Source organism: Solanum lycopersicum, chromosome 12 (genome assembly GCF_036512215.1).
Source record: "Solanum lycopersicum chromosome 12, SLM_r2.1".
Taxonomy (NCBI): domain Eukaryota; kingdom Viridiplantae; phylum Streptophyta; class Magnoliopsida; order Solanales; family Solanaceae; genus Solanum; species Solanum lycopersicum.
In genome coordinates, this window is record NC_090811.1 from 45,102,363 (window position 1) to 45,122,545 (window position 20,183).

At 35.8% G+C, this 20,183-nt stretch overlaps 1 protein-coding gene across 1 annotated transcript; it reads right to left on the reverse strand.

Moving 5' to 3' along the window:
• Nucleotides 1-11,078: 11,078 nt before the first annotated feature.
• LOC138340383 (uncharacterized) lies at nucleotides 11,079-14,334 on the reverse strand. Its single transcript, XM_069292104.1, has 7 exons — nucleotides 14,229-14,334; nucleotides 13,821-14,141; nucleotides 13,591-13,724; nucleotides 12,683-12,933; nucleotides 12,383-12,632; nucleotides 12,050-12,196; nucleotides 11,079-11,918 (listed from the first exon to the last, which is right to left on the reverse strand). The coding sequence occupies exons 1-7, from the start codon at nucleotides 14,332-14,334 to the stop codon at nucleotides 11,079-11,081; spliced, it is 2,049 nt and encodes a 682-aa protein (XP_069148205.1).
• Nucleotides 14,335-20,183: the final 5,849 nt, after the last annotated feature.

Below are 20,183 nucleotides of genomic sequence, written 5' to 3' on the forward strand. Positions count from 1 at the left end.
AAAAAGAAAAAAAATAAGAATATAAATAACAAACATCCAAATAAAAAATATTTAGTTATGCGTACATGTTCCTTAGTAATTTAATAATCTAAGAAGAAGCCAAATGAAATTACTTGACCAAACATCAATTTCGCATACAAAGAAAGGCAATAGTATACTTAAGTATTGAAGCGATCTAATCATCAATTACAAATATTAGATATCTTAAACTATTTGTATCAAAAAGAACAACTAAATTACAAAACACAGAATACTTAAACATTGACCTGATCTAATCTTCAATTCCAAATATTAGACATCTTAAACTGTTTGTAGCAAAAAAACAATGAAATTACAAAACCGTAAGCCTCAGCTATATGGTCATAACAAAATAAAGAAGCTCATGGTGCGTCATCTTCAAACTCTTCTTCAGACTCATCTTCAAGCTCATCTTCAGACTTATCTCCATACTCATTTTCAGAGTCGTATTCAAACTCATTTTCAAATTCATATACAAACTAATCTTCAAACTTTTTTTCAGACCCAACTTCAAGTTCATCTACACTTACTTACATGAAACATATATCCATTGCTTAGATACCCAGAATATCTTTTTGCAACAGAATATGGTCCTCTAGACAATTGTTTTAGCAAATCAGGAACATCATCTTGGAAAACACAAGTTTAAAACAATTGAGAGATGTTTTGACAATGATTCTTCGCGTTGCTCCATTTAGATCTTTGTGGCTCATTAGTAACCTCTTGATCATGATCGTTACAGTTAATGAATTTTTGTTAAAATTATAACTAAGATAAGTTAAAACATAATAATACAAAAAGAATATTATATTCAAATTAAGGTACGTAATATATTCTTGAACCTCGTCACAATTTCCCAATGATATGCATGTGCCTTACTTAGTGACTTGTCATCTAAAATTATTGGATAAGTTTTCTTTGCTACTAAAGTAACTCCTTTGTCAGGAAACAAACTCAACGTTTCTGCATCATTTGGGTCAAATTCATCATTATTTCCGGCACTTCTGTTAAATTTAGATTGCATACCCCTATGCAGATATTTAGAGAATAAATTCATACAAACTATTCCAACTCGTGTCTATGCTATGCAACCTTTTGGATAACGTCTGTTGCGGATGTATGATTTGAATGTACCCATTTTTCCTTCGGTGGAATATATCCAATGATATTGAACAGGACCTCTTAATCTCATTTCATTTGCCAAATGAATACTCAAATGAATCATTATATCAAAAAATGAAGGAGGAAAAATTCATTCCAACTGATTTATTGTTTCTTTGATCTCTACTTCTATGCAATACAGTTCCTCGAATGTTATTAATATTTGACACAAACGATGGAAGTAGGAACTAAGACGAATCAAAGAAATAGCAACATGATCAGGAAGAATGTTTTTGATTGTTATTGGAAGCAAGTAATGTAACATGAAATGAGCATTATGAGTTTTGTAATTAGACAATTTTCTTTCATCCATGTGAACACACCTAGTTATATTTGAAGCACTACCATCAGGTAGCTTGGTTGTCTTTAAAACTCCACAATAAATTGATTTCTCTCTATTTCTCATTGAGAAGCACGCTTTGGAAGACTTTGTTCTCTTACTATCTTCAATATTTTTTGGATGAACGTTCTTTTTCATTCCCATATCTTTCAAATCAAATCGGGATTTTGCATGATCCTTTGTTTTGCCAGAAATTTCCAAAAGAGTTCCAAGTATTCTATCAACTATGTTCTTCTCTATGTGCATTACATCAAGGTTATGATGTAACAAACTGTAGTTCGAATAAGGTAATTAAAAAATGACCTTTATTTCCGTGGGCCATCATTTGATCTCTTTCTCTTCTTTTGAAACACACTTTCAACATCATGTTAGTTATTAAACAAATCAGTTACCTTTAAAAAAGGTGGAGAGGCCTTAGTCTGTTTTACCATTGAAAGATCTTTTATTAGATATCCATGGATGATCTATGGGTAGAAAAATACGACGGTCTATATATGACATTTTCCGACTATGTTTAAGATAGCTAAAACTAGTGCCATAAATACTATAAGGACAAGTGAACTATCCTTTTGTACTCCAACCAGATAACATAGCATATGCAGGAAAGTCAATGATATTCAAAAAAAGGGCATCACACATTTGAAAAGTTTGATTTCTTGAAGCATCATATGTGTCAACCCCAAAATCCCACAATAAGTTTAACTCATCTATCAATGGTTGTAATTAAATATCAATGTCATTTATAGGTGATCACGACCCAGGTATAAATAATGAAAGTATAGAATATTAATATTTCATGCACATCCAAGGTGGCAAATTATACGGCATCAACATAATTGGTGATGTGCGATATGATATACTCATGGTTTGAAAGGGATTGAACCCATCACTTGATAAACCAAGTCTCACGTTGCGACAATCTAGTGTGAAATCAAGACGCAACATATCAAAATCTTTTCATGCTAGACCATCAGCTGGATGCCTGAACTTTCCATCTTTGCAACGCTCCTCCTTATGCCACCTCAAAGAATATGTCGTCTTTGAGCACATAGGCAAACTTTTGAGTTTAGGAATTAACGTAAAGTGATTCAAAGTATTTGCTTAAACTCGATGTTGTTTTTTCGAAGGCTTAAGATCACTATCAACTTCACGAGAATTAATATATTGTGAATCTACACAAGCATGACAAAATTCATCATCGTTGTGATCATTCCTTGACAACATGCAGTCATTGGGACATGCATCAATATTCTCAAAATTAAGACCAAGATTCTTAACCATAGACATGGTTTTATTCTATGATGGAGGAATATTCAACTTGGGAATCGCTTTTTTAAATACTCTAAAAGAGAATGAATAACTTATTGATGCATCCATATAGACACTTCAACAAATATAAATAAAGTGTGAATGATAATTTAGAGAATCATATAGTACAACAAGGATATAATTCTTGGCTTGCCTCTTCAACTAAGTTATATAATTTCTTGGCATCTTCATTTGGATCATCCAAAACTCCTTGAGCCTGTGCTACATATCTAAATTGATCATTCAACAACAAATCAATATTATCATGCAAACAATCCATATCATCATCAGCACTAAAATTGATATCCCATTCCCCGTGATTAATCCATCTACTATAACCTTTAACAACTCCATAGGCTATAATATGATAATACACTACATTCCTTCGAGTCAAATAAATTTTACAAGATTTTGCACATGGATACTAAATCTCCTCCCCTTGAGGATCTCCATGAGAGTAAGAAAAGTCTAGGAATGATTCAACACCATCAATATACTCTTTTCTATACCTTGCGAACTCCATCCAATTCTTCGATGGGATATTTCAATTCCTATAAGAAGTTATAAATATTAATTAGTGATATTCATAAATCATTTACTACTTTACAAAAAAATTATTAAGTTCATTAGTAAGTTATCAGAATCAGGCTCTATGAGATGACAAAAGTTTCGTACCTAATCATGGTACTTGTTCTAGTAAAAATCAAAACTTGAATCCTCCACAAATGTTTTTTAATGTTTATTATAATACCAAAGAAAAAGGAGTAATATTAATAGGAAAGACAGAATTAAGAAAGAAATTAAATTAATAGGATACACTAAATTAAATGAACTAATCAATATTAAGAAATTCTACCGTGAAGCAGGTTCAAGTTGTTTCGCTAGATCCTCTCACAATGTTTTATTGATTTTTTTTGAATTCTGAATTTTTTTATCGAGGAATGACTTAGGTTAAGGATATGTCTAAGTTTAAAGGTAGTCTCATACCCTCCCATATAGTTTCTAGACTTTAAGTGTCAAAATCAAACGATTACAGCTGCAAAACATTTCCATTTGAGGAAAATTTTTAAGAAACAAACATAATTATGTTTAAGTAAATATATTATGAAATACATAGTTCTATGTTAAGGACATACATTAAATAGAGAGAACTAGGAACTTGTTTCGGAAATCTAATAAAATATTCTATCAAACTAGTGGCTTGTGCTGAAAAAGCAAAATTTTCAACTTTTGGTAGAGCAGAGGAATTGACAGAGAAAAAGAGTGAGATCGGATCGCATTCCAGGTTAACTGTTGAGTATATCACTCCATACAAATAGGAGAACTTTATACTGCACAAGTATACCAAAATTGGCGTCAACCCACTTACTCCAATTTCATACTCATTCACAAATAGCTTAGAAAACCCAAAACTTAGTGTAGTGTTAAGACTCATATGAATTGCTCATCTAACAAATTCATGCTCTCTAGATTCATCTGAATTGTTCATCTAACAGAGTGAGTCTACTTTTAATGATATACATATAATATATGGGGCGAATTGTTGTCGATGCCTATGGCTAGCCGATCATATGAGGCCATTAAAAAAACTATGTATGTAAAGGTTGATCATTATTGCACACTGGATAATAATTTAACATCTACCTTCAAGTGAGGTACATATTTGCACTCATGTTTATGACGAATAAACAATTTGATTAACCATCAAGTTTATGAATTCAATTGAAAATGGTTATGTAAAGTTATAAAGGTGTGTATGAAGCTTATACTCTTTAGTCTTCACTGTAGAAAGCTAGATAATTCCTCTGCATTTTCAGTAATTATTAATGACATGGGGTTTGTCTCAAAAAATGCACAAAATAAAAAATTTAAAACGGAAAAAGATTTAGAAGAACACGTTTTTGACGGAATAAATGGCCATATATATTTTTGTAATACATAAATCCTAGTTCCCATGTTTGATAATAATAGAGAAGTTAGGAGAACTCCCCAACTTTTCTAGTGGGTCATAATATACAATAAATTACAAGCTGCATAAATATTTCTGGTCCCCTTCTTATAATATTCTCTAACATGAAAATTGTGCTCTTGTAAGTGTAATCTCATAACTAGTGAAGATATAATAAAATTCTATAACTACTCAAACGTGGAGTTGAATATATTGAATTGATTCATATTCTATTCATTTTTATGATCTTATAGAGCAAAAACACTATCGACTGTTCAGAGCAAATTATATAAATACTCAAATGTGGTGATGAAAATATTCAATTGTCCATCTAACAGAGTGAGTCTACTTTTAATGAAATACATATACTAGAAAAAAATACTAATAAAGATGCCTAGAGCTACCTCAAATGCAGGACCATAAATAATTTGCTTGAGCCAAGTTAAGGGACAATCCAAGAGAATGATCGAGAAGAGAAACAACAGAACAAAACTTTGAATGACAAAGAGGGGAATAACAACTATCAATACAAACTCTCAAATCATTAAAGCGATATTACATCAAACATTCACAATATCACTCTTAAAATAGAAAGAGAGGCGAAAAGAGTCCTACAAGGGAATCAACTTTACCTTTTTGCGGCCACTGAACTGGAAAGAGAGGAGAAGGGAAATGATCTTCACCGCGAAACCAAACCACTAATGACATATGAGAATTCTGGCAAGAATCTCGAACTCGAACAAATATTGGAAAAATTGATCTGAAACACAATTTAGAAAATGTAATATTTTTATCGACACTGAACTTTTCTTTCCTTGAATATGTTTCTATATATATTTTTTTAACTATTTTGTTCAGCTCCTCTAAATATTTTTTTTCAAATAAATTACACCTTTTTCCCAACCCCTAACAGTGAAAAAAACACAAGAATCAGATAAGAACACAAGAATTCAAGCTACACTCCTAAAAATCAACTAATGAATCTATAAAACTACCCACACTCTCAAAAATTCGTATAAGAACACCAGAATCCAAATCCCAAAGCTAAAATTTAGACTTTCAAAATAGAAGTTGTTACCTGATAATCCCTATTCCAACAAAAGCAGCTGGAATCCTTTTCTTCAGTGAGAAATTAGAGAGAAAAGAGTGACAGAGAGACTATTTAACTTCGTTTCATCATCTTGCAAACAACCAGTTCTTCAAAAAACACAAAACAAAAAAATTTGAACTATTAGTGACTTTACAAAACAAAATAGGCATCGGAAAAGAGAATCAGACTTACTCTTCAAGAAATAGTTATCAGAGAGATGACTTGTACCAATAACTTCAAATATTCAACTCTTCAGTTAGTTCTTCGATGACTTCAATGCTTCACTACTCTTCAAAAAATGCAGAAGAGAAAATCACAGAAGAGAAAGAGTGTTCTCAGCTATTTCTCCCAAATCACAGAAGAGAAAGAGTGTTCTGATCTATTTCATTCTCAACTCTTCACTTCGTTCAAACGTTCTCAGCTCACAAATCGTAGAAGAGAAAGGGGAAAAAGGGGGAGAGTATTTTATTATTTTATTAATGTTTATTTTTTTTGTCCAATAAAAATGGGAGGGAGAGTTAAAAATATTAGAGGGAATATAATATTTTAATGAAAAATTTTAAGAAAACTATTATAAGGTGATTTTTTTCAATTATAAAAATATGATATTTTAGCAGTGTGTCCATATTTGTAAATAAGTGTTGCCAATTATATCATAGTGTAACAACACTTATAAAGTGTAGATTATACCATTAAAGAGTACAGTTTTGAAGCATTGCCAATATTATTGTAGCTAAAAGTAAAAAACTTTGGCTACATTTTAAAAGTGTAGACAAAAATATTTTAGGCAACACTTTACAAATGTAGTCCAAATTGACTGTTCCCGTAGGCCTAAAATGTTGTAGTGATTGGAAGTCAAACATCAAGGGATGACTAAGATGTTCGACGACTAAGTCACCTATGTGCCTCATATGTTGTTTTATGTGTTTATCTGTGATTAATGAGGTTATAATGTCCTTCAATGAGTTATTATGATGCATATAGGCAGTGTGTTAAGTTTTATGATGTTTGAAGGTCAAACGTTCAAGACGTTCGAAAGTGTTGCCTTGAAATGACCTTCTATGTCTAGGCATATTTCATCAAGTTTTACGTGTTTATTTTGGATGAAATTCATGTGAGAGGTGATAAACTCATAAAGGATAATGTTTGGGTTGGAAACATCTTGGAAAACATCCCCAAGGACAATCCAAGGGTCCTTGAGTAAGGACCCAATGTTGGTGCCAAGGCTACACAAGACAACCCAAACCACGGAGGCAATCGACGCCCAGTGGGTCACTCAAAGCCCCGTTAGTAGGGTCTCATAGGTTCGGGATTATAAATGGGAGAGGAGAAGCTAAATACAAGTCTCAGTCCGAGATCAAGGACCAACATGATTGTCCATTGGTCAAGGGGACGGGTCGTTGATAGCCCTTCCGTTTGTGAAGTTGTCCCTGCGTGCAGTTCACTGCCATATCCCAAATGAGGATATTATCCACCTGCATCACTTACACTCTTTTTTGAACCAGAAACCAGAATTACTTGGCCACAAAATTCAATGTGTCCTTTCAAATCCTCATTCAGGGTGCTATGATCTAGTTTACTCTCTCACCATCTGTAGTTATACATTAGGCCAGCCATTTCTTTACTGCCTCTCGCTGCACTGAGCTCCTATGAGATGCACCATTGTTAACAATTTACCACATATAATCAAACTTGGAACTATTCAGAATCAATTGTGAGCTGGTGGTAGAACCGTAGAGGAATCGACAGATAGTGGTGGCCTTTGATATGTTGACACGGCAGCCCTGGACTAGTGTAGAGGTGAGTGGGGACTGTTCTGCGGGCTTTAACCGCCAATTGATGGACCCTCAGATATTGGCGACAATGAGGCATAGAACTCCTGCACAATCTCCTAACTATAAGTGCCCAATTCTGGGCCAACCTTCCACAATTTTGGAGCTCAAAGAGTCGGTGCACCTCCGGCACTGTGGGAAAGCTCCCTGTGAGGACTCGGCGATCTGTAACCAATCGGGTCATAACCCCCTTTTTATTAGACATCTTCCCATCCCTATACACCTGCGACTAATTCTCCATGCACCAAGGTTTGGTCCATCAGCAACAAGAGTAGGGTCATTCATTCTGAGCGTAGATGCAGACTCAGAACTAGTAGCCTCATTAGATGAGGCTTATTTGTCTTCATTCCTAGATCGAGTGGTTCCCTTTGAGTTTCAGATTGAAGAAGTGGCCGTCTTGGACCCTGAAGAGAGGGTCGATTGTGAAACAGTGGCATCCTCAAAGCTCGATGTCGATCTCCCTTCAGAATCGGAAATAGTCTTTGTTTGTGAACCGATCAGTGTGCACCTCTCATCAGACTTGAAGGCACTGACTACATTGAAACTCACCTTCCGGGGTGTTCCCCTAGTGACCCGTTATGCTGTTGTCGCTATTGTGGAACCTGGAGGGACATAGGCTGTCTTATTATTAGTGTCTTCATCGATCAAGTGATGAGACAAGGTAACCAACTTGGATTTACCCCTCTTGGCATAGACAACGTCCTTCTGGGGAGACATTGGTACCTTCGAAGTAATTATTAGTATCATAGAAACACCACAACACACTCGATAAACAACGGAAATAAGCAACCTTGAAAATCAGAAATGTATATCCTTGCTGCAGAGTCAAGTCGACGGATACTATCAACGGCCCGTCAATCAATCGGGGGTCCGTCGATCGCGTCCATCGTGTGACACTTAGAATTATTTTTAGGATGGGTTTAAAATATGTTCTCTTATGGAAACGATGGACGTGCAGAACGGATGGTGGATGAATCAACGAACTGTAGTCCACTTCTTTCATTTTGAACTTAAGCATTTTCTAGGCGTTTCAATTGATGGACCCCATCAACGGACAATCAATTGATCGACGTTCCATACACAGGGTCTCATATTGTCGATCTTGGCAGTTTTTAGGCTTTCTTGAAGTTCTATTTTTTGTTTCTTTGTGACCCCTTTGTAACACATGCAGGTTTTAAATATGTTTATTAACACACAAACACTAGTTCCTTATTCCTAAAGTCCCAATTTCGTACAATTTTTAGGCCAAATCTGTAAACAGCGGGAACCCTAAGTCAAAACTTTCATACACATTGAGACACACAACATCCTAGATTCTTAAGTTGCAACACTACCATTGTATATCATTCCAAGGGAAGTAACTACGTGCTATTCATATGCAAATTCAATTAATTTAGTCTCAAGGTCAAGACCCACTTCGGGATTCCTATATTTAACTATCAACGAGAATTCAAAGATTAAGGGAAATCAAAATACCTTTTATAGTTTTGTGGAGTGGTGTGGCTGTGATGCTTGATGACATAACTTACTCTTCCGAGCCCAATCACCGATCTTTTTCGAGTAGCAAAAAAGAGAATTCGGGAGAGAGAGAGAGAGAGTTGGGAAGTGAGAAATATGATGGGAGAGTGATTTTTTGGATTGGGAGGGTTTGGTTTGGAGTGAAATAGGAAGGAAATGATGGGATTAAATAGTTAATGAACGGAATTTTAATAGAATTGGAAAGAGGGAAGCAAATTGAAAGGTATGTCTCTTAATATTACCGACCGGGTTGGGTCGAATCACTGGTAGAATTGGATCTACGAAACCCCATTGACGATGGTCTATCGATCACTTTAGACTTAGAAAAATTGGAAACATGCATGGGATCTGTGGACACAATCGACGGTCCTTCGATGAGGTCCGTAGACCTCTACACCAGACCATTTTCTATAGATTTGTGTTTTTGCTTCCTGCATATGTAGCACCAATTAGGCCATTCTCTTGTGTTTTTCTGGACACTTTTGCGACACAGACCTATAGTAATCTCTAGCCAACACTTGAACATAAAAAATGAAATAATGAGAATTAAACAAGACTATGACTAATTCTTCAAAGAAAACAAAATTTATAGTTGGCTAGAGAGTACACCCCGAGTTGCCTCTTAAGAAGATTTGGATCTAGCAACGTGGAACGACGCATGCCTCCTGATTACTTAGACTTTGTCAAGATGAGAGGCCTCAACTACTTCATGAACATTCTCGGCATGCCCCAGATATGTCTTTGTCCTTTGTTTGTTGATTGTGAACCTTGTGCCTTCCTTATTCTCTATCTTAACATCTTCATGCGGGAAAACTTTGGTAATGAGAAATGGCCTAGTCCACTTGGACTTGAGTTTGCCTGAAAGCAAGCTTAACCTAGAGTATATTAGAAGCACCAAATCACCAACCGCAAATTCTCACTTTTTAATTCTTTGGTCGTGATACTTCTTCATCTTCTCCTTGTAGATGGACGAACTATCATAGGCCTTTAGGTGAAACTCATCAAGTTCATTCAACTCATTAAGACTTTTTTCTGATGCTTTGCCCACATCGCCTTTCTCTCTTGCTCGACCGGTAAGTGACAAGTCTTACCATATATAAGTTGGTATGGAGACATACCTATGGGTGTCTAATCTGCAGTGTGTAGACCCAAAGATCATCTTCTAACCTCCTTGACTAGTCCATTCTATTGGCATTCACCATTTTTGCCAAAATCAGTTTGATCTTCTAATTGGACACCTCTACTTGCCCCCTAGTGTGTGAGCGGTAAGTGGTAGACACATTGTGACGAACACTATATTTCTCCAACAACCCTTTGAACAATATATTACAAAAGAGTGAGCTCCATTACTAATAATGGCCATAAGTGTACCAAATCTGGAGAAAATATTATACTTAAGGAATGTGGTGACAGTCTTTCCTTAATTGTTTGGGAGTGAAATTGCTTCCACCCATTTCCACACATAGTCAACCGCCACAAGTATAAATTTCATCCTGGGATAACACACAAACGGGACCATGAAGTCAATGCCCCGTACATGAAATAGCTCAATCACCGGGATGGGATTCAAGGAAAGCTCTTGCCTCTTTGAAATTCCACCATCCCGTTGACACCGATCACATGATTTGGCAAAGTTGTGAGAATCTTAGGTAGTCCCGATACCACTATTGTACACACCCACGGGCGGAAGTGACACGCCTTCAGAACACTGAACCTCTCTTTCTAAGGTACACAACGATGAATTATCCCATCGGCACAACTTCGATATAAATAAGGTTCATCCCAAAAGAACTTTATCATATCATGCATGAACTTTTTCCTTAGGTGGAAAGTCAGATATGATGGAACCACATCACTTGCCAGTTAGTTTGCATAGTATGGGAACCATGGGATCAAATCTTGAGAAGCGTCCAAAACATGTTCATTTGGGAATGCATCATCAATTTCAGCCTTTTCTCCTAATTCACGCAAAGCTTCATCCTTCAATCTATACAAGTGGTCAACAAATTGATTCTCAGACCCCTTTCTATTTTTCACCTCAAAATCAAACTCATGTAGCAATAATACCCATATGATTAACCTTAGCTTAAAATCCTTCTTTGCCATGAAATATCTCAAAGCGGAATGGTATGTACACACTATCACCCTCGTGCCAAGCAAATAGGAGAAAAATTTCTCGTATGCAAACACCACCATAAGAATTTCCAGTTCAGTTACCATGTAGATTTTTAGGGCTTGATTCAGGGCTTTAATCGCATAGTAGATGGGGTTAAGGATTTTATCTCTTCTCTGTCCTAATACTACGCCAAGGGCAACCCCACTAGCATCACACTTCACCTCAAGATCCTCACTCAAATCTGGTGAAGTAATAATGGTTGCGGACACCAACTTCTCTTTCAACTCTCCTAATACTTTAAGACAAGATTCAACCATATAGAACTTATATTCCTTCTCGAGCAATTTGCACAAGAGAAGTGCTATTTTTAAAAAATCCTTCATAAATCTTCGATAAAAGCCATCATGCCCAAGAAAACTCCTCACACCCTTGACGAAGATGGGTGGAGGAAGCTTCTCTATCACCTCCATTTTGGCCCGATAAACCTCTATCCCCTTCACTGAGATGCGATGACCTAACACTATAGCTTCTTTTACCATAAAGTAAAATTCCTCCCAATTTAGAACCAAATTGCAATCCTCACATCTCTTGAGCACATCAACCAAATTATGCAAGCACCGATCAAGAAGTCGCCCACCACAGAAAAATCATCCATTAACATCTCAATACTGTCCTCCACCATATCAGAATATTGACATCAAACAATGCTAGAAGGTACCTCGCGCATTAAACTACCCAAGCAACATCCTTTTGAATGCAAAAGTCTCATAGGGACAAGTGAATGTGGTCTTTTCTTGATCTTCTGAAGCAATACAGATTTGATTGTAACCCGAATAACCATCAATAAAGCAATACCAACCATGTCCTGCAAGGTTATCTAAAATTTGATTCGTGAAGGTCATAGGGAAATGGTCCTTTTAATTCCAAGCTTTCAACTTTCGATAGTCCATGAAAACTCTCAATCGATGACTGGCCGCATAAGAACAAGAATTCTTTCATTAGGTACTACAATCATCCCACCCTTTTTAGGCACACATTAAAAAAGACAAACCCAACTATTGCCCGCAATAGGGTAAATGACTCCAGTAAACCACTTGATGATCTCCTTTTTCACCACTTTTTGCATAGGTGAATTCAACTTTCTTTGGTGCTCAAACTCGGTTTTTGATCTGGCGTGAGTTGGATTTTGTGGGAACAAATACCGTGAGGGATCCCAATAATATCCGCAATAGTCCAACCAATGACTTACTTGAACCTCTTCAACACCGCCGCTAAGCACTCTACTTGTTTCCCATTCAACTCTGATGCAATTATTATTGGCAAAGTGTCAAATCTACCCAAGAACACATACCTCAGATTATGTGGTATAGCTTTAAGCTCTAATTTTGGGGCCTCCACAATAGTTGGTCTCGCAGGTGGAGAATCTCTATGCTTCATATCTAATTTCAATTTCTTTGGTGTTGAATGATATTCATTTCGGTAAAGTGCAGCCACCAAAGACTCATATTCTTCAATACCATCACCGTGAGAATTCATGATGACCTCTGTTACTACTTCAACACCTAGTCTCTCCTCAATTTGCACCTCGGATACACTATCAACCTTGAAATATGTATAGCAGATACCGTTTGGATCTCACCACTCTACTTCATGGACCTACAAATGTTGAACGATTCTCTCATTGTTCAACCTAAACTTAATCTGCCCCTTTTCCATATAACCTAGTGCACGCCCAGTGGAAAGGAATAGTCTTCCTAGAAGGATGGGGACATCAAAGTCAACCTCACAATTAAGAATCACAAAATCGGACAGAAAAATGAACGACTCCAACTTCACTAGCACATCATGGAGTATACTTGTGTGCCTTTTCAGTGTTTGATCAGTCAGCAGTAATTGCATCGTAGTAGGATTTGGGTCTCCCAAACCCAACTTCTTATAAATAGACAATGGCATGAGATTTATGCTCGCTCTAAGATCACATAACACCTTAGCAAAGTGGAGTAACCCTATTGTACATAGAATAGTGAAAGCACCCCAAACCTCCTTTTTTGCACAAGAGACTTGTAGCAATAATACTACAATGTTGCATTCCGTCATCATTTTCAAAAATCACCTATCACTTGTTTATCACCATGTCCTTCATAAAAAAGCATAACCGGATATTTGTTCCAATGCTTCCATCAACGATACATTCATGGAAAGCTATTTGAACATAATGATAAATCGACTGTATTTACCATCTTGTGTTTTCTTCACTACCCTCTGTGGGAATGGTGGCGGAGGTCTAGGAATGGGGACCAATTTATGGGATAACTCTGCTTCTTTCAACAGCGCATCACCTAACTCTCCAATAGCTTCTATCTCCTCTTCTTCCTTAATAACATCTCCTTTAACTACGAATAACATAAGTGGATCAATTGTCTGCTTACCTCCTCGAGTAATTACTGCTTAGCAATGTCAATCATTCTTAGGATACTAGATAATTTTGCTTGGGCGGTTTCCAGTTTTGCGTAGGTTAACAATAGTAGACAACCGATTCATCTGTAACTCAAGGTGCTTTATCAAGACTTTATGTGCATCCACCTTTTGTCCAATCCCTGATAGTTCACCCCTCTTCTCCTTAACATTCTCATCAGTTGTATCAAACCTCCTCCTCATCTTCTGCAGAATATCCTCAACTAGTTCCATACTACCTCTACCGTCCCTAGGTGCAACTTCCCTATTTTGAGGTGGAACATATGGACCACCCTTGTCATTCTTATTACCATAGTTTTTCTGATTGAAGTTGTTATCGCGGTTGTAGTTCCCATCTCAAACATATTGACCCTCTCAGTTGTTATTGTCAAGTTCCAACCTTGGTTTTATTTGACCTTGGCGCTAATTATCTTGGTTGGAACCTTGGGCGTTTGGTTGGAAACCCCTTGTATGATCATTAACTACATATGTATCCCCTTCATAGTAGTACTGAAATTCCAGTGCTGATGGGTTAGCTGAATAGTTCATCGCATTCACTTTCTATGTGCCTCCGCTCACATGCTTCAAGACCAACCCTAATTTTGTTCTCATCTATTCCATCTCTTCATGAATCTCATATGTGGTTGAGTTATTTGTATATTGTTCCACGAAGGTGTTTCTCCTATTTTCTGACTTTATAGTGCTCCAAGCTTCATTGTTGCGAGATATCTTCTCCAACTTTTCTACAATCTCAACATAAGTGCATTCCCTATAGGAGCCACCCACGATAGTATCAAGAACTTCTTTGTTATTATCATCTTGACCTTTGTAAAAGTACTCTTTCAGTGACTCATTATCAATGCGGTTGTTAAGGACGCCTCTCCCAAATGCGGTAAATCTGTCCTAAGAGCTACTCACCGACTCTCCAGGTAATGCCACAAAGTTATTCAGCTTATCCTTGTGGTTGAGCTTTTTAGACACTTTATAATACCTTGGTAGGAACACATCTCTCAACTGATCTCATGTATAGATGGAGTTGTAGGGCAGCCCAATGAACATATAGCGGCATCTTCTGTCAGCGATAAAAGAAACACTCGCAACCCGATGATGTTCATATCCAAGTCTGGTCTACCCACACAACTTTTGCACAAAGATCTCAGCTTAGTTATATGCATATGGGTCTTTCGATGGCAGTCTCGAAAATAATCCCCTCGCGGTGAGCATCTTCGTCAAGCTACTTGTCACAATGAAAGTGTGTCAAGGAGGTTGTTTGGGTAGGGCAAGAGGTCCATCCAAGTCTGCAATGTTCTCATAACCCCTATAGTAATCCATAAGTCATGGGGCTGATAGAGGTTGCACCCTAAAGGCATCACCTAAATGATTCTCAATATGTGCCTGATTGTGTGCCTGGACCGGTAATGGAGGCTTATTCCTTCTCTCTCTCTCCTAGATTTTCTCTGATAGGGTTGACTGGAACCCCTTGATTCTCCATTCTTCTTAAGTTTTGATTAAGTTCAGGATCGTATGGAGTGAGTGGTTCTCCTTGGCTTCATGTACTTGGCATATACTAGAGCTAGAAACGAGAAAAATAAAAAGAAAAAAAAGAAAAATTAGGAAATTGTTGATTAAATTTCAATAATGTAACTAAAATTAATCTAAAATCCAGATTCCCCGGCAGCGACAAATACGCTAAAATTATAACTCCCTAAAGAATCATAAGAGATTGTTATAAAGTAGAAAACCCAACTAGTAGGTTGGGTTAATCCCACGAGGAAATTGGTTTAGACTTAACTTTAACTCACTATTATATCTATTTAGTCAAGGTCATTCCAAAGCAAATAAGTAAAGGGGGGGGGGGGGGGGTTGTGAAAAAAAATATGCTAATAGTGTAAGTAGTAGTTGAACAAAAATAAATGTTGGTTTTATCAATATGAGAGAGTAACTAAGGTATATGTATTCCCACCTGGTTCATAATGCAATGTTCCTAGCAAGCGAAATCCTTTCCTAGTGAATAACATGAGAAGTAGTAAGTTAGGGATCTCTTAATCCTTTGTCCGGCATCTAGACAATTTCACCCTGCACCTTGGTCCAACTACATGTGTATAATATACTAAGCCTTACCTTTACCTCATATTAGATATCATAATCCATGTATGACTTAGTTATTACTTCGCACCAATAGACACTATCCTATAAGATAGTATCACACTAAATCTATGTTGATAATTCTTTTCCTATTACTACTTTCTTGGTCCGGAAAATAGCAACAAGTCGAGTTCTTATGCGTGTACTCGTTAAAAAACTTCAAAGTGAAAGAATTATCAATGCATGAAACAACACTAATCAAGAATTGCTTAATTACTAGGATTACTTTATTAATTATCCATGGTTCCTAGAACCCTAGTTATGGATTTAGTTACCCATGCTACCAAGATAAAAATTCATAGTTTTGAACGAAGAAATCATGAACTTACATAAAAATAAGAACAAACCAAAAAATTCTACTTGATTAATTGCCCAAGTATGCAACCAACTAATCTCCAATACACAAAAGAGAATAATAGTAAGTAACTAACCCCAAAAATGAGGTTTTAATGCCATATATATAGAAAACATAGTCCTAAATAAAAAGAATTAAAATAAGAAATGTTTGTTTAGTTGACGCAACTTTGATCTATGGACCGACGTTCAATCGACGGTCCATAGACTGCCCTTGTCAATCATGACTTAGAAATATTTTGTGCTCCACCGTATAGAACCTTCTCTGAATCATTTTACTAACAAACAACATGGTCCGCCAATTCCCTCTATAAGTCCACAGTTAGAATGTTTTTGAACTCGGGTACTGGAACCATCTCTGAATAAAACAATTGTTCATCAGTACAGTCCGTCAATCAATCGATGGACCATCGTTTCCTATCGTAGATCGACACTTGGTCAAACTTCCCCAATTTTACTCAAAAGTTTTGATATGCTCATCTATGGTAACAAAATACAATCCATCGATCAAACGACGGACCGTCGATGGCATCCATAAGTCCTGTTTTGCACTTTTTCAGTTGTTTTCTTATCTTGCTGCCTGGACATCTTTCCTGGAAAATAAAACGTAAAACTTATAAAAATCACTACAAAAAGTCTTTAGACACACAACTCTTAAGTGAAATGTATTAGAAATGTCTGGAAATCACGACCCATCACACAATTATTACTTGCATAATATTAACACGTCAGGGTCAAAGTAGAAATTTAGAGCTCACTAGTCATGATTAGCTTGCCAGACCATTTTTAAATGTATGCTTTATTACCGTTTCTTCGCCAAATTACCATCCCAATTAATGACATAACATACATTTTTCTAGCAACTGTTTACAAGCAGAGGCTTACGCAATACTCAACAACAACAAAATAAAGTATGCATGTAAAACAATAAAAACTCGGTGTATCGTCACACCTATCTTCTCTAGCCCAGAATAGCCATAATAAATCCTAACCACGAGTCTTCAAACCATTATATCCATAAAAAGAATATATGTGATGGATTATTATATTGTTCAATACATCCATAATAACTTGAACTCGCCGCTTCCAATCATCATCCTATACGTTCGTCCAAATAATTACATTGGAGTCATGTCTTTCTGTTCATAAGAAATGAGAGGTTAAAAGGGAAAAACCTTAACTTACAATTGATAAAGCATGTATTACTTTAATATGTCTTGTCAATAACAAACAATCTCCTTTAACACAAGACGTTGAACCAAGAAGACACAATTTGAAAATTGCAATGCAATAATAAAACCAATGGTATACTAATTTATATAATAATTAGATACCCCTATATACTTCTTCTTGTCTTCCAGACTCATATTGACAAGACCACACATAAACAAAGCTTTTCCGAAAATTCCAGCAATAACAATATTAGAAAAATACTTCAAAATAGCCCAACATCACGTGGTTGTCCAAATACGATTTTTCCAAACGTCTATTTGTTTTCTTACCTATGTACCATAGTTATAACTTGGACTCACTCAACAAAATGAAGGGTGAGAATTATTACCTCCAAACAGCAACAAGACCAAATAAAAAAGAAGAATCCTTCAAATCATAACTAACGAGAAGGAAAGAAGTAACACAATCTCTATGAAAGTTTTAAAGGTGAAACCACATTGAAATCTTGTACATATTTGATTATATTATGGGGGAACCTTTAGAGAGGATTTAAGACTATTTTATTCTTATTTTTGTCTAAAGAAAATGACATAAAACAAAGGAAAAATTAAGGTCTTATAAAGCTAAACTGACATAGGATCTACGGGCCCACCTTTACGTGCCTACTTGTGCAGTCTTACTAAAATTTGACTATCTCTCAATTTGAAGTCATAAAGAAAAATGGTTTAGGTGTTGAAAAGTAGACTCGTAGACCTTCCATTTCATATATCGAGGTTCTTCTTAAGATTTATATATTTAGAGAAAATCTCGAGACATTTAACCCAAATTTTAAAAGGTTTATCAAAGAAACTTACTCTAACTTTTGTCAACTTTTATTTTCCAACTTGGTTAACTTATAACTTAATTTACGATAATTGGGAGTCTATATCAACTTATAAAACATCCTCATTATCATATAACAAACTATTTGTCTTATCCCTAAAGGTATCAATAAACTTAAATTTTCGATACATTTGTTAACTCATACTTGTTTAAGGATATCCTTGACTCATAACGTTAGTCTAATTCTTTGATTTTTTACCTCTCCCTTGTAACCTTATTCTCATGAAATGATACACCAAGTCATATAAGCATCATAAAATCATGCAATGATACACATATTATGCTGAAAAAATCACGGGGTCTAACATTCTCTCCTCATTAAGAACATTTATTCGTGAATGGATTCGAACAATCTCTAGCTCGTGTTTATTACTGCTATTGTTCTATTCACGATGCTATATTTGTTACATCTGCAAATCTAAAATCTAGTTTATAAAATCTACTTACAAGGCTTCGTATATCTAGCTCGCGACAAGCCATATAAACTACATTTTGAGGTATTTAAAATCCAATTAATTTTGTCTAAATGAATTGTCACAACCGAGAGCACCCCCTAGACGTAACATGGCGTACTTGACCTCTCAGAGGCCTTATACTAGCACATAGTTATCGTTCATCGCATTCTCATAGGTAAATTCAGCGAAAAATTTAAAACTTTCTTAGCACATCACTTTCATTTAATATATAATATCATAAGTATATATAATATCATAAGTACATATTTAGACTCTAGTCTCTTTTTTCCATCCTATTCTCAACATCATAAGAGTTCTTTAGGGACACGACCCTTACAACATAATACATATGTACAATAATACTACACTTCACAGTATACCATAATGTAGGAGATCCTTGGACATAAGGATTCCTTTCCTTGAGCTTTGGAATTACATAACAAGCCCCTCAACCATAGAGACATCCTTTTTAGGCATCCGTGACTTACAATTTGTGTAAAAAGTAGAGAAGAATGGAGTTTATACAAGAATGCACTAAGTATGACAACCATGCAAAAACATGCATTTAAAAGGGATATTTTTCTTTAAAGCATACTTTATGCCTTTTTGTGAAAACTTCGTAAAGCATTTATACAATAAGCATTATATCATTTACATACTTCACATAAACATATTAAGTGGTCATCAATCATATAAAATAATACAATGCATTTAATGCACAATTGATATCACATTACAGTAACCTATTTTCCCTTTACAATAAGCATTTTCTTCTTTACAGTAAACTTCTTATTTTAACTCATTAACCTCACTAGTAACCCTTTAATGATACTTGGTGCAATGAATCACCTTAATCTCACAAGTAAAACCATACATACAACTTACATAAGCCAACACATACTATCCTAGAAGTATAGTACATCATAAGATACTTTCAAGTCAAGACCATAAGACATTACAGTACACCCTATCCATTTTGCACATATACTAATGTCACTCCACATAGAACCTTATGAATCCTTACTCACAATCCTAGTCTAAGTCTACTAGTGCAATGTAGATGTAAAGCCCCATCACCTCACACATACTTACTAAACCTATCATGCGACCACAAGCCTTAACAACCAAATTCATACATCAACATATTAAGTGAAGACAAATTCATTAATGTCAAGCAAGACCTTCATCATATAGTCATGAAGACCAACATAGCGCATATAAGAACAAGACCACATCACATAATCCATTAGGAATCATACCACGCACTTCATCACAACAAGTAGACAAATACTATCAAGTCATGCATAAGGAACATATACATAGACACATGCATTAGCACACCTTACTAGCACTTCCCTCAAGATCCACTTTGTGCAATGCATAGGTGAA

Excerpts from the sequence above, each read along its gene's own strand:
- LOC138340383 (XM_069292104.1), bottom strand. The coding sequence starts at position 14,334 with ATGAACTATTCAGCTAACCCATCAGCACTGGAATTTCAGTACTACTAT. Across the intron at positions 13,725-13,820 it reads CAAAACTGGAAACCGCCCAA|TTAAAGGAGATGTTATTAAG; the intron begins GCAAAATTATCT and ends TGTTATTCGTAG. Across the intron at positions 12,197-12,382 it reads CTATTGCGGGCAATAGTTGG|GACATGGTTGGTATTGCTTT; the intron begins GTTTGTCTTTTT and ends ATAACCTTGCAG.